The 21,389-nt window shown below is 40.2% G+C and overlaps 1 protein-coding gene across 1 annotated transcript; it reads left to right on the forward strand.

The window, feature by feature from the left end:
* Positions 1 to 791: 791 nt before the first annotated feature.
* On the forward strand, positions 792 to 9,075 carry LOC127755598 (probable apyrase 3). Its single transcript, XM_052281286.1, has 8 exons — positions 792 to 1,226; positions 5,376 to 5,504; positions 5,597 to 5,653; positions 5,781 to 5,873; positions 5,986 to 6,191; positions 6,486 to 6,577; positions 6,916 to 7,314; positions 8,788 to 9,075. The coding sequence occupies exons 1-8, from the start codon at positions 906 to 908 to the stop codon at positions 8,916 to 8,918; spliced, it is 1,428 nt and encodes a 475-aa protein (XP_052137246.1). The 5' UTR covers positions 792 to 905; the 3' UTR covers positions 8,919 to 9,075.
* The last annotated feature ends 12,314 nt before the right edge of the window (positions 9,076 to 21,389 follow it).

Genomic DNA, 21,389 nt, shown 5'->3' on the forward strand with positions numbered 1-21,389 from the left:
CGAGCGAGCGTGCACATGTGTTCCCCCTTTTCTCTCCACCACACATGCTTCAAATTGCTAGGAGGACATCCTCGCTTTTAAGGAGGTCCCCTCTCCTAGAATAAGGGAGGTGATACTAAACTCCCCATGCATGCTATCTAATGAGGTGGGCTTTTATGATTTTACAAAGAATTAATCTTCGAATAGGCTAAGGCCCATCTATTAATTCCAACGCACAATACGTCTCAACCAGGACTAGCTGTCCTTAGATGCCATTTTCGTTGTTGTGGCTGGAGCTCTCGCCAAAGACGTCGTCGTCTCTCTCCATGTACGAGAGGAACGACACAGAGACAGTGAGCACTGATTGATGGATGTGTGGAGGTACACTAACACGTAAACATCTTGATCAACAACGTACGGAATCCGTTCATTTCACCTCGCTCGCTTAGCCGTACGCGTGCTGGTTGGCAGTGGCTGAAGATGTAAAATTATTTCTATATACATTACTCCCTCCGTTTCGAAATATTTGACGCCGTTGATTTTTTAGCACATGTTTGACCGTTCGTCTTATTAAAAAAATTTAAGTAATTATTAATTCTTTTCCTATCATTTAATTCATTGTTAAATATATTTTTATGTAGGCATATAATTTTACATATTTCACAAAATTTTTTGAATAAGACGAACGGTCAAACATGTGCTAAAGAGTTAACGGTGTCAAAATTTCGAAACGGATGGAGTAGTATCTAAAAATTCACCGTGCTCGCTTGCAGTATATAAATATGGACTAGATCGTTCACCTGCTCACCCACGAACAACTCCCTGACTCCATCGGAGGATAGAAGTGGCTAGTATTAGCTCGTAGCTGAGCGCGGCGCGCAGTTTTGCCAGCTCGGAGCTAGGCGCTTTCATCGGCGGCGGCAGCGATGGCACGCTCCGCCGTGTTGTGGCACGCCGTCCTCCTCGTCCTCGCGGTCGCGGTGTCATCGTGGCGTGCCGTGGTCTCCGGCGACGCGGCGGTGGTGCTCGGCCGGAAGGCCGCCGGGATGAGTAGTGCCGCAGCGTCGTCGTCGGCCGACAACGACCTGCTGGCGCCGCATATCTCGGCGAGGAAGGACGGCGCCGGGAACGATAAGTACGCCGTGATCTTCGATGCCGGCAGCACCGGGAGTCGGGTTCACGTCTTCAGGTTCGACAAGCAGATGGACCTCGTCAAGATCGGCGACGACATGGAGGTCTTCGCCAAGGTATGAATTGACAACGCATATACTCCCTTCGGCTCTAAATATTTGGCGTCGTTGATTTTTTATAAACATGTTTGACCATTTACCCTATTCAAAAAATTTAAGTAATTACTAATTATTTCACAAAAGTTTTTGAATAAGATAAATGGCCAAACATGTTTAAAAAAAGTCAACAGCGTAATATTTAGGGACGGAGGGAGTATTACATGGCGAGAGTAAACTGTTCATGTAACAATCGGTAAAGAGAAAAAGATATATAAACTTAATTTGCATGCTCAATAACTAGACATTTAGGCAGGGCTCACATTTTTCATTGGAGAGATAGAATGGAGTTCATCAGGAAGTTCAAGAACAAGGATAAAAAATCAAAGTTCTGTATAGCCTAACATGAGTGGATTATTAAAATTGCATGTCGCGTGTAACTTCCTCGCCTATTGTCATGAGGTACTCATAATTTAGTTTCAAACTTTTCACAGTTTTTACAGAGGTGGATCGGATGCAACAAATTTTGGTAGAAATTTCAATTCGATAAAGTTGAGTAGTTGGCAATTTTAAGTTGAAACATCATGGCTCATTGAGTAGATGAGGAGTATCGATAACGTCAACATTCACGTGTTTCGGTTTGGAGACGATAGCTAGGACCACGCCTGCAACAAACCTATACCCCACGTTTTATTGCGGAATTAGTTGAAGGGTATATGTGAAAATTGTACAAATGATGAATGTTGAAATGTTATGAAAATAATGTGGGGGAGAAGATGACGTGTCTTGCTTGTGTGATTTAAGATGTTAATGCCTAGTGGATGATGAGATGACATACTTGTATTTTGAGTTTGAGCTTTTAATAAGTACTAGTGGGTATCAACTACTCCCTCCATTCCAAATTAATCTATATATTTCAAAGGTACACCAAAACCAAAAAAAGCTAATAACTCTCTTATATTATATTTACTCTATTATATTTACTCTAGCAACAATCTTGATGCATGCACCATCCCCACTATTTCCTAGCCAATAGCAAATCAAGATATTACATGTGGGTTATAAATACTTGTATGCATTGATGCATGCATCAATGTCCATTTACTCCAATACACAAATAAAGAATAGACTTAATAAATAAACATAAATATGTAGATCATTTAGGAATAACTTAAAAAAAACTATATGTAGATCAATTTGGAATGGAGAGAATATATAGAAAGTACAGATACATACAATGATATTTTTTATTGTTTTGGCGGTGGAAACTAGCTCTCCACACAGTTTCTCCAGCCGGTTGCAAAATACAAGCTGTTATTTTCATTCTTTGCTAATTAAATATAAGTTGTTTCAGATATCCGCATAATTTTTAAAATTTTCTTACTAGTTTGTTCTTAACTACTAAATACTACCTTTTGTTTATACAAACTGTTTTTTCCTAGTAAAACAATTGAGAATAAGTTGCAAAAAACATTTTTATTTATTTGTTTATCATTTCGCACAAGGCTGAAACGACTTATTATATATATATGGAATCAGCAGAGATGTACTAATTCATACTTTATTTTGAATAACCAAAACAAATGATTCTAAGGACGATCTGAAAAGTATATAAAAAAATGCAAGAACACACCGCTCAGATTGATATACGTGGTTCGATATGGTAACCAATTTAAAAACAGAGAATCACACTGGCAACGTACGGGCCCAAGCATACATGTGGCTGTTGTAACACAAAAATGAACATGAGAGTCCAAATGTATTTTATTTAAAAAGTAGAAGCTATTTTTATTAAAAATATACATATATTTTTATGATTGAATGAATTGAGATTGGTTAGTTTAGTGGTTGGTACATCCTTCTCAATGTATTAGTCCAATTATTGGGTGGCAAAAAATTTTGGTTATCAGGTTTAAAGTATAGTGGATAAAATATATATTTGGTGTTGCTCCTATGTGCTGGCTTTACTTTTCCAGAATCAAAAAGGTTTCGGGGCAGAGAAAAATTCGGGATGATAAAATGATTTGAAATTTGAACATAATTTTCACTGAATTTAAACGGATCTTTTCTAAATCTATCTAAAAAATTCAATTTTGCCGACCAAAGGGACATTTGGTTGGGACCCACCTGTAGACCCAACACATTATACATTTAGGACCAAAATTGTGAAGTGTCAACCTTTTAACTTTTTTCAGAAAATATACTCTCACTGGTCATAAATACACCCACTGTCCTAATACATAGGGCACTACTGTGACATTGTTTTCATATGCTACAATATTCGTACGAACAAAATTACAGAAGTAAATCCGAATGTCGATATTATGTTTATCAAATTCAATTTAATTTATAGTGGAATAACTACTCATAAACTATTTCAAGATTTGAATCTTAAAAATATGTGTGCCTTGTTTAGTACTACCTATTTTATATTAAAAGTTATTTTTATTTTTTTCGGTAAAAATTATTTAGATTTAACTAAGTTTATTGAAAAATTTTGCAATATAACACAAATTAGTTCGTTAAATATAAAATTGATATATTTCAATAATATATTTATTTTGTATCAAGAATATTTCTATATTTTTCTATCAACTTAGTGAAAGTTAAAAAAGTTTAACTAGAAAAAAGTCAAAACAATTTACTCCCTCAGTCCCAAAATATAAGTATTTTTGGACTTTGACACGGTCTCCAAGATGCTACTTTGACCAACAATATATATATAAATAAGATATTTTAAATAAAAAAGTTATATTATGATAGTTTGCATAATGATAAATCTAGTAACATCAATTTTACATGAGTATTTTTTTTGCTATTAATAGTTAAAGTTGAAAATGTTTGACTTGTCACTGTACTAAAAATGCTTATATTTTGGGACGGAGGGATTATAATATGAAACGGAGGGAGTAACTTTTAATTTGACTAGCAAGTCAAACTTCTAAGGCTGTGTTCGGGAGTCCCAGGCACGCAAAACGATGTTCGCATTAATGCGTGATTAATTAAGTATTACTCTCTCCAATTCAAAATATAAGGGCAGTCCCAACCCATAGTGTCGATAAGCAGTGTCTATGGTGCCATGTCAATAAGACATGGCAATAGAAACTATACTCTACAACCCATGGTTTCTTAAAGTGGGCCATTAATAAATACATCATATCTCTTCTCTACCAATCATATTTATTCTTCATCTATTATGAAGACACTAATCTCTACCAATGCAAAACTTGATAGTGTCTAGTGCATAGGTTCTCGTGTTGAAGCTGTGTCTTGCATGAGACCTAGTTTCTTCCTCTCTTCACTCTCTCTCTTAATTAATATAGAGCCGCATAAGCTAAAAGTTCTACATGGCAATATACTTAATGCTATAGACACCATCCTAGGTGGAGGGTTGGGACTGCCCTAAGGCATAACCACCTCTAACCAAAAACGAAGAAATAATTATTATCATATTGTAGTTTGGATCATCCTAATAAATACAATGCATGCATCTAATAGAATTAGAGAACATGAGAGTGGAGGATTTAAAAATGTGGTTGTGCCTTATATTTTGGAACATCTAAAAAAAGTGGTTGTGCCTTATATTATGGAATGGAGGGAGTAGCTAATTTTTTTAAAAAAATCAATCAATATGATTTTTTTAGCAACTTTCGTATAGAAACTTTTTGAAAAAAAGCACCGTTTAGTAGTTTGAAAAGCGTGCACGCGAAAAATGAGGGTGGAGAGTTGGGAACTCCCTGCAAAGAACGCAACCTTAATACTATAACCATCCATAACTTTTAAAGTACTTAGTTTCAAATCGTATGTCCATATTTTTCTTGAAAAATAATTTTATAATCACTTAAACTTATTAGATTTCATAAATAAATTTTTACTATAAAATTATAGTCAAATTCTCACTTGGAAGACCACAAAAAATAGTTGAATTTCAAATGCTCTTGCCAGCAAGAAAACGCGACGTTGTATTCCATATACTTGGAGTATGCTTCAAGATTATCTCTTCTTCTTTTTAAAGTGTGAAGCGTGCGTATAGCATGCATGCTTCAAGATTTCTGCAGCTTCTTTTTGAAGTGTAAAGCATACGTGCATGGAACAGTTATGAGGATAGTTTGTGGATTCTATGAAAAAAGTTGTAACTTCATATAGGCTCACATTCGAAAAAAAATATAGGTGAAGCCCGGGTTGAGCTCATATGCTGGCAAACCACAGGAAGCTGCAAACTCCATTGCTCCTCTGCTAGAGAAGGCTAAAGGTGTTGTTCCCAAGCAGCTTCAGAAAAGAACTCCCCTCAAACTTGGGGTACTTACTGATCTTACTGAAACTGGAATTAATTATTCTTGAAAGGATCTTAAGAACTATTTTATGTTTGGTGTAATCAAATTGGTGTTCAGGCCACTGCTGGTCTAAGACTGATTGGAGATGAGAAGTCAGAGCAAATTCTTGAAGCGGTAAATAATATTCTCACCGTAATCTGGTTTCATTAGATGATGTACTCTACTTTTGCAAAGATCTTAACCGTTTCTAGATTATATATTGATCACAAAAATGACATGTTTTCAATAATATTACTTACAGGTTCGAGATCTTGTCCACAGCAAGAGCAATTTCCAGTACAAACCAGAATGGATCAGTGTCCTTGGGGGTTCTCAAGAAGGATCCAACCTCTGGGTATGAAATGATTGACATACTGTCATTCAGAGCAGAAATTTTCTGACAATTTACATCTTTATATAAATATATCATTTCGGAAAATAAAAATTCCATATGGTACATGGTGCAGGTTGCTCTGAACTATCTTTTGGGGAAGTTAGGAGGGGATTACTCAAAAACCGTAGGAGTGATCGATCTCGGAGGTGGTTCAGTTCAAATGGCCTATGCCATTTCTTCAGATGCTGCAGAAAACGCTCCTCCAGTCCCTGTCGGCAAAGATCCTTATGTTACAAAGGAGTATGTCAAGGGAAAAGATTACAATCTTTATGTTCACAGGTAGAATCGACAACAACTTCTTACAAAATTATATCTTACTTCTTCAGCTCCATACAATTTTTCTTAACTTAAATTTTGGTCTGCATTGACAACAAAAGGCTGTGGACCTGTGGTTCAGACAACAGTTTAAGCCTAGCCTGCAGCTTTGAATTAAAAGAATACATAAAAACAGACTAACTCGGGCTTGATTAATTTCTGAAGATCATTCAGAGTTAGTTGTGTAACACAAGGAAATAAGTAGTAATTATTTAATTTAGGCAATGGTGATGATCAGACATAATCTTGAATGAACAGTTACTTGCATTATGGGCTCCAAGCTTCTCGCGTCGAGATTCTTAAGACGAAGAATGGGCAATTCAGCTCCTGCATGCTTCGCGGATTCAATGGTATGTCCCAGAAAAAAATACTTTAATTTCTAGATGTAAATGTGTCACATTAATACCGAAAACGTCTATATGTTGAGGCTGGTGGAATGATTTTCATGGATTTCGACATAAATAATTGAGGAATTTTAGAACCCCGCATGAAACTATTTAGCCAGAAAATTTCAAAACAAAATCTTTTTTTTTCTAATTAGTCAAAATTTAATCAAATAGGACCAAATTAAATTTCCTCTTTTTTCCATGGTCGCCCGTTAAGAAATGTTCAAAACGAAATTGCAAACCCAGAGCAATATTCCTTCGAAAATAATTTGACGATTTCTTCTTGGTCGCGATCGACGAAGGTACATACAAGTACAACGGCGAGGAGTACGACGCGGCGGCGTCGCCGGAAGGGGCGGACCACGGCAAGTGCGGCGAGGAGGCGGCGGCGGCGCTGGGCCTGGACGCGCCGTGCGAGTCCCGGAACTGCAGCTTCAACGGCGTGTGGAACGGCGGCGGCGGCGCCGGCATGGCCGACCTCTACGTGGCGTCCTATTTCTACGACAGGGCGGTGCACGCCGGGTTCGTCGCTGACGACGCGCCAAGCGCCGTGACCACCCCGGCGGCGTTCGCGGAGGCGGCGGCGAAGGCCTGCTCGCTGAGCTCCGGCGAGGCCGCGGCCGCGTACCCGGATGCGTTCGACGTGCAGTTCATATGCATGGACCTGACGTACCAGTACACATTGCTTACAAAGGGCTTCGGTAAGTAATTGCAAAAATATTTCGTCCGTTCCAAAATATAATACATCCATCCTATAATAAAATAAGTGCAGTCGTGGATATGTGTGTACAACTTTGATCATCTGTCTTATTTAAAAAAATTATAATTTTTTTAAAAAAAATTAGTCTAGTCACACACAGAGTACTATTAATGTTTTATCATTTAATAACAACAAAAATACTAATCATAAAAATGTTTCAAATAAGACGAACGGTTAAACGTTGAACACAAACAATGTAAAACTGCACTTAGACCCTGTTTAGTTCCCACGCAAAAACTTTTCATCCTGTCACAACGAATGTTTGGACACATGCATGCAGTATTAAATATAGAAAAAAAAAATTAATTACGCAGATTGCGTGTAAATTGTGAGACGAATCTTTTAAGCCTAATTGCGCCATGATTTGACAATGTGGTGCTACAGTAAATATTTGCTAATGACGGATTAATTAGGCTAAATAAATTCGTCTCGCAGTTTACAGGCAGAATTCGTAATTTGTTTTGTTATTAGACTACGTTTAATACTTTAAATGTGTGTCTGTATATCCGATGTGACAAGCCAACACTTTTTACCCCTGGAACTAAATAAGGCTATTTTGGGACGAAGGTAGTAGAATATAAGTGTTTTTTTGCAAATATTAATGTTAAGGAAAAAAGATTTCCTTTCAATCATCTTAAGTGTTTAAATTCTCCTTAAGGACCGTGATTAGGTGAAAATGTATGTTCTGTGCGTTGGAATCAGTGAAAAAATACTTCTATTGTCAAAAAAAACTTATTTCTATCTAAGCAGTTGGATATTATATAATTTTATAGTTTTTATTGAGAGATTCTAGGATGGTAGTATAAATAGAAATGATTTATTGGATAGGAAAATTATAAACAGTTGATTCTACTTACGATTGTAAAGCATCTCTTTAAATCTTTTTAACTCAGATTAAATTAATATTTTAATTTGCGGACAGTGTCGTATCTTTTCGGGAACCATAAAAATAGTTGTATTTAGAGCTAATCTAATTTTATTACACAAACGAATGTATGCACTATGCACCCACACCATATATTAATCTGAGTTAAAAACAATTAAAGAGATGTTTTACAATCGTAAGTAGAATCAACTGTTTATAATTTTCTTATCCAATAAATCATTTGTGTAGTAGGAGTGAAATATTAGGACTCGATAAACAAACAATATAAACTATATATATTATTCTATAGTGCCTCCTAGTGCCTCATTATTGAACATGTAAAACATCATATAATTAATTATTTATTAGAACTTGCGGCAAATCTTTAAGTAACTTGTTTCCATTTCAATATTAGTTCACTTTGAAAAATTAATATACTCTTTACAAAATTGGCGTACTAAAGAACAACCGAATTAAATTCGTCCACACTGAAGTTACTAGCAAGTAGCAACAACACCTGACATAGAAAATGGAATTATGGTTTCGCAGGTTTGAAGCCAACTAGGGAGATGACGCTTGTGAAACAGGTGAAGTATGGGGATTACTACGTGGAGTCGGCGTGGCCGCTGGGTACTGCCATAGAAGCCTTGTCCTCCCAGAAGAGTCATCAGTCTGCATGATCCATTTAGCTATATCACGCAAGGATGCCTACATATATGTATGTGTTCTGATTCACGTACGTTTGAGCGGTGGAGAAGATGCTTGGCACATTTGAGTAGCAAATTCATAACACTGCGCAATTAATAACTTAATAAAATGGTATTGTTTGACGGCAAATTTATACTGAGCCTTGCATGGTAGTTACATACACTGAAAAATCTTAATCCTAATGGGCCTCCAATCGAAGGCCTTAGGCAATAGCCCGGGTGGCCAGAGGCCACGTTATGTTTCACCCTTGGTTACGGGGTTTAAAATAAACTTCTTACACTAATGCTCACCGGTTGTCAAGTCTCCTGACTGATATGTTTATTTATTTTGAGTCGTTAAATTTACGGGCATTTCACTGCCAATTTCAATTTGGTAAATTTTGATGTTACCGAATTTTGGTAGCGTTTTTATGATTAGAAAGTTTGGGAACCATCAAATTTTGCTAAGATGATATTGGTAAGGTACTAAGGTAGTGTTTAGTTTGTTACTCTATCAAAATTTAGTTGGGTTGAAAGTGATGGTAAAGTGAACATGCCCAACATTCTCATATAAGGATTTTCTTTTAACTACTTAGATATCACTTATGCTTATGGTGTTGTGCATAAAGCCATGCCATTCCAAATCTTTGTGGTATATATGTTACAAATCACCACGGTGCATAGCATCTCACACCATCACACGAAATCCTTTTTATCGACGGTCATTTCTATTTCAGTCTTAGCCTATCCCATTCCCATTTAGCAGGTCGAGGGTAATGATATTTCAAATTTTTTTCGGTTTTAAATTTTTTTTAAAATATTTACAGAAATAATCTATCGGCCAAAAAAATTAGACCCTGCCGCCCACCTCTGGGGCGGCAAGCTGACGTGGCAAACGGGGGAGGAACGGGCGGTGACGGAGGGAGGGTTTTTTTGCAGGAAAACCTGGGGCGGCAAGGGGCCCGAATGCAAAAAAGCCAGTCGGGGCCGGCCATTTTGCAGGCGGCCCCTTGCCGCCCTCTGGCCGGGTGGCAGGCCTCGCTGCCTATAAAAGGCCTGCCGCCCAGCCCCCAGCCCTTATTCCTCCCTCCTCAGTTCCAGTGAAAAAAAAAAGAAGAGAGGGGAGGAGAAGAAAAGAAGGGGCGAAGCCCTGCCGGATTCAGACGCCGATTTCAGGTAATATTCATAGATCCTATATGTGACTATTGAGTTAAATAGTGTGTATTTTTTAAAAATTTGTTTGAATAAATGCATTATATTTTTAGGGTTTTAGTTGTACTAATCTAGAAGTGCGTATTGTAGATATCGGTAACTACGTAGATCTGCTAGTTTGGAATCAATACATTACTGTTGCATTGGCTTACACAAGAAGATATTACGTTGTAGATGTTTATTGCATGAAAGAGTAATATGATCTAGTTATTTCGTTGAAAGATATGTCGAACAAACAAATATTCCAAGTTTACCATGGACCAGGAAACGTCCGTTACAAGCCAACTGGGGTAGATCTATCAGATTTTATTGTATCAGAAAGGGGAATTGATAGACCGGCTGAGAGGAGTGTACCTTCTATAAAAGGATGGTTAATGAGGGGCTTGAGAGTTGATCCACAGACAAGTGACATAACAATCAATGTTATAGTAAGTCGGGCAAATGAGGGTTTTTATTGGGAACTAATGCCAGTTCAAAACTCTCAAGTGTGGAGATGGTATTTGGAAAATGCATTGCAACGCGGGTGGCCTCTAGCTTTGGTTCCGTTTGTTCACCCGAAGGATCCAGGTGTGCAGACGAACATGGATGATGGCGAGGGACCAAGTGCTGAAGTAAATGAGACTTCTGTGGAGGAGGTCAACGCACGAGAGGACGGGGGCGTAGTAGCTCCAGTGGGCATTCAACCAGGTGGAGTGGCCGACGAGGGGGAGACTGTCGGTGCCATTGTGGATGAAATGGAGAGGGAGGATTCTGACAACGAGCGTGTAGAGGAAGGTGATTCGTCAGATGATGAGACGGATATTAATCCAGCAGAATGGGCTAGTGAGGATTTTTCTGGGCTGATCGTCTCTGAAGAGGATAGTGTGAGATGGGAGTACAAAGAAAATGAGGTTATTCAGGGAGCGATTTATAGTAGAGCAGAAGATATGAAGAGGCGGTAAAATATTTTGCAGTGTCACTTCATAGAGAGTTTTGGGTTGCCAAGTCGAACCGGTCGCAATATGAAGTTCGGTGTGTTAAGGAAAAAGATGGTTGTCCCTGGAGAGTGCACGCGTATAAGGGGAAATGGAAGGATTATTGGACAGTGTCAGATGTTACCAAGCATACATGTTTTCTACCTGGTGTTCAGAAATACCACAGGAACATTACATGTGCATTTGTTGCATCTGAGATGTATGCGCATGTCATCGATAATCTCACATATGAACCAAGGTCAATAATCCGACACAGGTACACGCAGATGGTGGAGTCGATGCGCTCGATTCTCCGAGTGCTCACCTGTCGTGCAGACGACGTTGCTCGGGCAGACGCAGCTGTACAGCGGCCACCCGTACCGACTGGTCCCCGTCCAGCTGCGCACGTTCCTAGGCCGACTCCCCCTCCGCACGGAGGTAAGTATTTCTATTACTATTTCTGCACATGCCTCGCACATATAAGTGAGCCGTTTCACTTGCCGATTGCTTCAGGGTTTCGTGCACCGTTCAGCACCCCGCCTTCCTCGGCTAGGCCTCCTGTTGTGCCCCCCATTGGTACTTAAAAAAACAACATTACTTCGACAATCAATTTACATGCATTTTATGTCTTAGCTTACAAGGGTCCCGTTGTCGATGAGTAGGTTTCGCCCAGTTCGCTATGACGCAGGCCGCCCACTTCTCCCAGGCTGTAGGGTCAGCGTCTCAGGCAGCTGCGTCGACCTCGCACTCAGCGCAGTTCTGGCAGTACACCGGGACTTCGTCACAGGCAGCCGGCACGTCGAGTCAGGGTCCACCACTGGACCATGCTGGGACCTCGTCGGACCGCTTGCTGCCTTCCACCGTGCTCTTCGACATCACTGACTTCGACTTCGCTTCAGGCTCGACAGAGGACGTCATCGGCCCCTCACAGCTGGGAGGCGCACCGCCGGTGCAGACGTAGGACCAGGCGCAGGCCACTCCTCCGCGGGACACTCGTGCTACCCGTGCTGTGCCACCGGATCGTTTCACCTACTCCCAGGACCACGTGCGAGCACAGGCCCGGAGGACCAAGCGTGGTCGCGGCGCGGGGCAGGGCCAGTAGAGCAGTCTTCTCTTTGTTTATTTGCTACACTTTCCAGTACTGTATGCTTGTGTAATGACTACGTTTTTGTTATATGTGCACGATACCTTTCGGCGCATGCACGATACCTTTCGGCGCATGCACGACTACTTTCTGCCGCACCGATGCAGCCTCCTTTATTCGCGTGCGATACGAGTATTTGCCCGCCATTTGGCGCATACGACCAATGTAACTTTCGGCGCCGATCAGGCATGTAACTTTCGGCGCCAATCAGTCGTACCCACCATACCCCACCACGTTCACATGTCAGAGGTATCACTCGATTTTTTGCGCCTATATAAGTCGCCTTAACGAGTAAGGCCTCACAATCTTTCAGAACTCAGTCACATTCAGTACTCTCTTTCCCACTTGCTTCATTACAAATCCGACTAGCTTTCGTCAATGGCTAGACGCCGGGGTGTTGAGGATCCAAACTGGCGTAGCGATCCTTGTGTATACCTACTACCACCTTGGTGCCAGCGTCCTCTCTGCCTATGCGGTGATCGATGCCAACTAATGGCTTCGAGGAATCCTGATATTCGAGGAAGGCGCTTTTTTAGGTGCCCTAACTATGACCGTGAGGTATTTTATTATCTGCATATGCTTATTCATTCCGTGTGGGCAATTGCTTTATTCTTCGTAACACTACTCTATTCGGCAGACCCGCACTACGGCTTGCGCATACATCGAGTGGGTCGATACAGAAAATCCCGTTCTCGACCTAACCACTTGTCTACAAGAAGGTCGCTGGTATTTCGCATCCGAAAGTACTGAGCAATACTTACAGAGAGAAGCGGCTTATGAACGACAATGTCGTGAACAACAGAGCGACTGGCGGGTGCTACCTACGGCACTCCCTCCATGGGAAGCCCGTCCAAGATGCAAGTGTGGTGATCGTTGTCAGGTTCTTCATTCCATAAATCCTACAACATTGGGTCGAAGGTTCTTTGTTTGTCCAAATATTCTTGATGACGATTTCATGGTAAGAATATTTTGATTACATGAATCCTTATTTTCTCACAACATTTACTAACTTTGCTTGCTTTACATCTACTCTTTCCTCCCAGGAACCACCAAGGAGATGTCAATACAAAGAATGGATAGACACCAGAAGGGTTCTAACTCCACCTAGCCGTGTTGTGCAGCTTGAACTACCAGAGCAATACAGGGTTACTAAAGCGCGGTTTGAGAGAGGAGAGGGATCCTCACGTAGGGGTTAGCTATTATCGGACAACTTGGCATATTGAAATTTCTACTGTCATGCTTCCTTGTCCCATTACTACATCGTCGTTGTGTTCAACTATTGCACTACCTCCCTCGTAGTTAGAATCTAATATCATCTATGTAACTGCAATGCAAATAGTTGTATCATGTTTAAATTGTACTACTATTTCTTCATGTTACATAATTCCCCTTGTTTAAGTCCATATAATGTTTCTACGACCCAGACTGCGATAGGCCTATATAAATTATCCGAGTACTAATACGTCGAATAAGGTACAAAATAATACCTCACTTAACATATGAAATTGCGCAACAACCAACTTCAATACATTTTTATAACAATATTAACAAGTTTTACCAATAAATACTTCTTTATTTATTATTAACATAACATAGAAAAATCTTTTGGCTGTACTTTTTACATCTGGGTCCCTTGCCGCCCTCAAATGAAAAAAGTACGGCCGCAAGCTCTTTATGGGCGGCCAAAATTGCAATTAGCCCCTTGCCGCCCTCTGTATGGGCGGCAAGGGCCTAATCGCAATTTTGGCCGACGGTGGCAGACGGCGCAGTTGACCCACCATCTGCCACGTCAGCTTGCCGCCCACCATTGGGGCGGCAGGGGCTATTTCTGCAATTTTTTTGGTCGATAGATTATTTCTGTAAATATTAAAAAAAAATCTAAAAACTAAAAAAATTCATGATATTTCTCTCATGTGCATTCTTTTAAATGGGCTTATATGTTTTTGGGAAAAAAAAACCCATGCACATGGCCCGAAAGGAACTGTAGCCCATTCATATACATGGGCCATATGCAATTCGTTGTCATTTACAAGCATGAAGTTATAGGTACAAAATTTATGTGTATAAAATGTATAAAATTCATATGCACATATTATATATATATATATATATATATATATATATATATATATATATATATATATATATATATATATATATATATATATATATATATAATATACATATATGAAGTTTGTATGTATAAATGTTTTGGGCCAATATATTTCTCACTGGGCCTCAAAAACAAGTGGGCTCACATTCAAAGAAGCTCCTACAGACTTATAAATAAGCACACATGGATCAATTTAAAACCGGACATGGAGAGAAACACGGACTGCAATGCCTGACGGGCACCCGTGCGCTCCAACAGCTCTGCACGAGCAATCATGCATTAGACCTACCCAAATTAATTTAATCAATTACCAATTCACATGGGACATATAGAAGTGCGAGTTATACCACTGTTAGAAACAGGATCAGATTTTTTTTATATAATTGGCGTGGTCATGGCCATGGTTCCGGTTCGCATTAAACGATCAAGTATACAAACATCACTGCATTTGCCCGCAGGCGAGGAAGTCCATTGAGCCTGAATGCTATGCCTAGTTGCAAAAGTATCATCGGCAGAAGGTTTAGAAATCAAGGTATGTCATGCACTTCTTGTGGATTTTCAATTTGATAGACAATAATAAGTGATTGATTGTTTCTCTCCTTTGAATTTTGATCTTGTGGCTTAGGATTTATTAGCGGTTTGTTTTCTCATATATTTATCAATTTTTAAAAATATCTATCAATCATGCTTTATGAATTGATTAATATTTACAAATTGACATGCTTACTATTATCTTTTGATGTATGATGAATTATGTATGGCGCAAAGATTATTGCTTTATTTCAAAAAAATTTTGTTTGCCTTAATTCATTGATTATACAATATTTCTATATGGTTATAGTATAAATATGGTATTTGTTTGTTTAGCTATCCTTACTAAGCGATATCTCCACCCCATCGATTCGCTCCCGTGGGGAGTCAAACTCAGGATCTAAGGTGGTACTGATGCTTTTGTATGTTGTAACCATTATGCTACGGGCCCTTTCATGAAATAGGATCAGATATTGGGAATACATTTTAGAAATCAGACTCTTTACTACACAGTTTTTGAAGAAAGCCAAGGAAACCAAATTTTACACGGTCTTTACATAACAAGAGAACATCCAGACTTTACCCAAAAGCAGCTGCATCAGCAAACAGACACGATACACACCACAAACAAAACCCCAACTTAACTACACCACCACCACCACCACCACCACCACCACCCCCCACCCAAAAAAAAAAGAATCTACTTGCTGAGCGCATCTGATCCAAGAACTGCATCATCTTCATCATGGATTTGCAGATCGGGACTAAAGATCTTGATCTTTAGTACTAGCTGTACTAACCGTGATAAGTAAATCGGAACTAAAGACATTACAAGAAATATGACCTTCTGTGACGAATTTCTCGTGACATTGGAGCTATTCGTCATTAGCACATTCCATTTTATGACGATTAGTATGAGATGGGGTCGCTTACTGATGACAAAAATATGTTCATCGTTAATACCAATTAGAAATCGTCATAAAGTATTTCAAAGGAACATAATGACGAATATTAATTTGTCATAAGGGGCACAAAGCAAACGTCATAGATTTATATAATGCATTTCTAGAAAAAAATATATTAAAAGTTAAAGCAATTTAATCAAGTGAATTAATAAGGAAACTAAAATTTTCCTTTAAAAATCATGGCCGAAAATATTTTTTGTAATATTTTACATGGTCTAAATTATTCTCTGAAATTTTCCGTGAATTTTCGGAGCTCAGTAACTAATTTTAATACCACAAAGTTCATTTAAACTGTTAAAATAAATAGAAAATCAATTAAAATTCATCTCTCAGTCCTTGGGCCTTTTTGGGCCCAAGTATTACTCTCTCCCTCCCTCAGCCCGCAGCCTCTCTCTCCCTCCTCCTCCCTCCTCAGGCCATCGGTCTAGCCCTTTTGCTCCTCCCTCGCCAAGAAGTCCATTTTGTCTCCCTCCTCTCAATTCAAATAGTTTTTCAGGTAGTAAATGATTTCAAATGAAAAAAAAATTGTCAACACAAAGTCGTACAACTTATCAAGATCTACAACTTTTGTTTTTGTCATTTTGCTATATGTTTTTGTTTCAATAATTTGAATTTGAATTTCAAATTACGACAACTTCAAAAAACATTTTCAAATACTAAATGATTTCAACTGAAAAAGTCATCAACAACAAAGCTGTATAACTCATCAATATCTATAACTTCTATTTTGGTCGTTTCTTCATCTGACAAAGTGATAGTAACATTGCTCACAAAATTTACATCTCTCTCTTAGTAACATTGCTCACAAAATTTACATCTCTCTCTTATAGTTTATATCTGTTATAGTTTTATAAATTTTGTGAGCAATGTTACTATCACTTTGTCGGATGAAAAAATGACCAAAATAGAAGTTATAGATATTGATGAGTTATACAGCTTTGTTGTTGATAACTTTTTCAGTTGAAATCATTTAGTATTTGAAAATGTTGTTTGAAGTCGTCATAATTTGAAATTCAAATTCAAATTATTGAAACAAAGTCATATAGCAAAACGACCAAAACAAAAGTTGTATATCTTGATGAGTTATACAATTTTGTTGTTGATGACTTTTTCAGTTGAAATCATTTAGTATTTGAAAATGTTGTTTGAAGTTGTCATTATTTGAAATTCAAATAATTTTATATAACTTTGTTGTTGATGACTTTTTCAGCTGAAGCCGTTCACTAATAAAAAATTCTATTTGAAGTTCTCAAAATTTGAATTTCAAATTATTCAAATAGAGTCAGATGGAGACACGACCAAAATAAAAATTTTGCATCTCGATGAGTTCTACAAGTTTGTATTGGTGACTTTTCTATTTGAAATCATTTATTAACCCCAATTTTCGTTCAAAATTATTAGATTTTGAAAATTCAAATTTTTAATTTTTCAAATGAACTTATTCGTAAAAAATACCAATACGATAGTTGTAGATCTCGATGAGTTCTACAATTTTGTTGTTTTTGATTTTTGCATTTGAAACAACGGTAGTTATTTTTGACATCATTGACTTATTTTACCAACGGTTGACCATTCGTCTAATGTAAAATTTTTTATGCAAATATAAAATTATTTATATCATGCTTAAAAAACATTTGATGAGGAATCAAGTACGATTAGGGAGTAATTGCATATAACTTTGGCATAATATTACATATGAATATAATTTTTTTTCGTCTTTACCACATATATATGTTTTCAATTGAATTTTTTGGTAACATTTTCACCACACGTGTTTATTTTATTTAAAAAATATTTATGTAGGAATATAATGTTCATTTGCTCTTGTAATTTGTTTTGGATACCATTTCAGAAAATTGGTAGCATTTTCACCTATTTTCACCAAATGTCTTCATTTTATTAAAAATATATTTATGTTGGAATATACTGTTTATTTGCTCTTGAAATTATTTTTGCATATAGTTTGTATTTTTTTTCCAAAAAAGAATGATACTGCAGCTGTAGGCGCCAATTTTTTTGTGGGGTGGGAGCCAAAATTTTTCAGAAGCAAAATCTTCGCGGTCGGGCCACTTCGCGGTCAAACCATTTTAAATTTGAATTGACTGTTTTGTCCAAATAATTCAATAACTATTGTCGACGCACTAGGGTCATTTCGGTAAAGCCGCGTTGCGATTGCTTCATACCCTGGTTCCTCAAACCCTAGCCGATTCCAATTCCCAAATCCACTGAAACCCAGCTGTCATCGTCCGCTTCCTCGCCGCCACCATCCACTCTACCGCTGAGCTCCCTGCCACCACTACCGACGGCGACTACCTCCACCGCCGCGGTGTGGACCCCCGTTTTTATATCAGGAATCAATCGTGTAAACAGTACCATTTCCTTGGATCAAGTAGTCTGGTACACACGAACTCATAGATGAAATATCAAGTGCACATACACGAGAGTCTAGTACGAATTATTACGTCATAAGCCCGCAGGCACAGTCTTAAATCATCGGACCGAGCAGTCCGGAATACATTCCAAAAAAAAAAGTAGGTAAGGCAGCGGAGTTAAGGCGGCGGCACGCCATTGCCACAGGCAACGACCGTAACTAAGACCTACTGAGCGCCATCGTTCTCATCACCCTCCTGGTAATAGGCATAGGGATCCTCCGAAGCTTCATCTCCGGCCTCTGATTAAGTTTGAATATTGCAAGGGTGAGTACCAACCGTACTCAGCAAGCCACCACAGCAATAATGCACATGACAGGGGAATTCAAAGGATGGCTATGGTTCTTTTGCGCAAAGCAAGTTTTGTAATTCTTTTCACAAGCCTAAGACCTAGCATAGACTGATCAAGTTTTAATACCAGTGTTCACATTAAACAACAACGGTTCTGTCCACCATCCATTGTTATCCCAAGGATAGCTTCCCGCCATTGAGTCGTCATGGTTTTCTGAGGACGTCCACATTCCCGCCTCTCAGGAAGTGGCTCTATCAGCATAAAAATCATCATGCAATATCCCATCCCACACAAGTTAAAGAATTTAGAGTCTAGCCAAGTGTAATACATGTCCTAGTGCTCAATAACCGCGAGCACGGCTATTCGAATAGATTTGGTTTACTCACACTGCAGTGGATGCACACTTTACCCGCACTCCGCGACTGCCCAACACATGAGCCTCATCCCAACACATGAGGCGCATCACGGCAAAGCTTTTCGATAACCTCGCATTGGCAGTACCCACTCCATGAACTTAAATCCTCATGCACTCTAGGCGTTCATGTTTCTAGTAGTGAGAGGAGTTCTGGCGCTCCCGGGAAAGAGAAGTCTCACACACATATTAAATTATGGTTCAAGTTAAGTTCTCTCTCTCACACACTCATAGTAGTCCTACCAATGGCGACACCGATGTAGGGCTCGCCTCTCAGCCCTACCTCAACGGCTGTCCCACCGTAGCGCACCTGCCTCACTTAGGGGTGAACCATCTATGCAGGGATACTGCCTCCGCTCGGCTATCTAGTCCGCTAGGTCTATACCCATACGAGAAGTGCGGTTGTACGAGGGGTCGTTTCATGCTTAGCATCATGGCTCGGTCCTTAATTGACCGGGGACGGTACTAGCCTTTTCCAGATACCACCCAAATCCTCTGTCCGCCCCAGTCGAAAACAATTGTTTTCACTTTATTTTCCTTTCACAAATCATGTCATCAATTTCAAGGCAATGTGGCGCTCATGTCTTCACATGCTGCATCTCAATTACCTTCCCAAAGGTAATTGCGCAAGCATTTAGCATTTGATAAATATGAGTATGCATGATCCTAGAATAGCATTTCTAAGCAATTGTCATAATTGACTAAGGACTCATACGTAAACATGGTTACGAAGGAATAAGGGATAAACAATAATCAAGGCATGACATAATCATAAGTAGGATGTTCATCATTGCATGCAATTTTATTTATAAACAAAATAATTTCGCAATTGGGATCAACATGTTCAAGGAATAGTGATGACTTGCCTTGCTCAAGGTCTTGCGGGTCTTGGCCTTCACCCGGATCCGCGGCTCCCTCGGTCTCTATAGTTACGTGCGTAAGAACAATTTGAATTCAATTAGAATTCAAACAAAATCCAAATAATGACCGAATTGAAAAACGAGCGCGGTAGGTGAATTCTATATAAGCTACTTTATTCGCGAAGTGGAATTATTCTTCTCCCTAAGATATTTTGTAATTTATAGTCATGTCCTAAGACTCATCGAATTATTGAGTTCTTAATCACATGTAACTTATTACCGCGAAATTGATTTCTTAGGGAGATTACTAAAAATAATCTATAATCTATAGGAGTTCATCAATTAGATTTTCATTAGTACTTTAGGTATTTAATTAGTAAGAATTCATCTAACTATATTTTCATTAATCCTATAATTAACTTTTGCAATTCTACGACTATAATTAACCTATGATTAAATTCTTAACTATTTTGAATTTTCTAAACTTCTAAATTTTACTCAAACGCCTATTTATTTTCTTTTTCTCTCTTTCTTTTTCTTTTTCCCCCTTTTTTTTCTTCTTTCCTTTCTCTTTTCTTTTCTCTCTTTTTCCTCTCCTCTCTTTCTTTTTCTCTCTCTTCTCTCTTTTCTTTTCTTTTTCTCTCTTTTTCTCTCTTTTCTCTCCAACCGGCTCCTTTCTTTCTTTTCCTTCTCTTCCTCTCTTCTCTTTCGGCTCCTTCTCCCTCTCTCTCTCTCGTCCTGCCTACCGAGACCGGCTGAGGAAAAGGAAAAAGGCGGCGGCGGCACGGCTTACCGGCGGCAACGGCAACGACGGCGGCGCACGGCGGCTGCGACGGCGGCAGCGCACGACGGCTGCGACGGCGGCGGGGACGCGGCACGGCCAAGGCGCGGCGCGGCACGACGGCTTCGTGGCGGCGGCGCGGCGGCTCTATGCGACGGCGCGGCGGCGTGGAGGCGGCGGCGCGGCGGCGTGGAGGCGACGGCGTGGTGGAGTGGGTAGAGGAGAGGAGGTGAGGATGGAGGGAAAGAGTGGGAATAGTGGGGTTTATATAGGAGAGGGGAAGAGATAAGGGGGAGAGGGGAGAGGGGAGACGCGACGGCGGCGTGGGGCGCGAGGTGGGGGTGCGCGGCGCGAGGCGACGCGACGGCTGCGCGACGCGAGCGACGCGACGGGCGAGCGGCAGCGGCGGCGCGCGGCGCGACACGGGGCTCATGGCGACGCGACAGCGACGGCGACGCGCGATGTGACAGCGATGGCGACGGCGCGCCGTGATGTGATGGCGACGGTGACTGCGCGCGGCGCAACAGGCGGCAGCGGCGCGGCGCGGGGCGCGAGGCGCGGCAGGCGGCAGCAGCGGTGCGCGGCGCGAGGCGTGGGGCACGGGCGCGGCGACGGCGATGGGACGGCGGCGCGGCGACGGCGATGGCGACAGGCAGCGCGGCACGGGGCTCGGGCAGCAGGCGCGGGGGGCAGCGTGATGGCGACGGCCGGCAGCGGCGGCACGGGGCTCGGGCGGCGTCGGCGCGGCAGCGGGGCAGGGTTAGGCTAGGGAA

The sequence above is a fragment of the Oryza glaberrima genome, chromosome 11 (genome assembly GCF_000147395.1).
Source record: "Oryza glaberrima chromosome 11, OglaRS2, whole genome shotgun sequence".
Classification (NCBI taxonomy): Eukaryota; Viridiplantae; Streptophyta; class Magnoliopsida; order Poales; family Poaceae; genus Oryza; species Oryza glaberrima.

Bases quoted from the DNA above. Each gene is read 5' to 3' on its own strand.
- LOC127755598 (XM_052281286.1), top strand. From the start codon at position 906: ATGGCACGCTCCGCCGTGTTGTGGCACGCCGTCCTCCTCGTCCTCGCG. The intron at 5,505-5,596 runs GTACTTACTGAT...ATTGGTGTTCAG, and splicing joins GAACTCCCCTCAAACTTGGG to GCCACTGCTGGTCTAAGACT. The intron at 6,578-6,915 runs GTATGTCCCAGA...CGATCGACGAAG, and splicing joins CATGCTTCGCGGATTCAATG to GTACATACAAGTACAACGGC.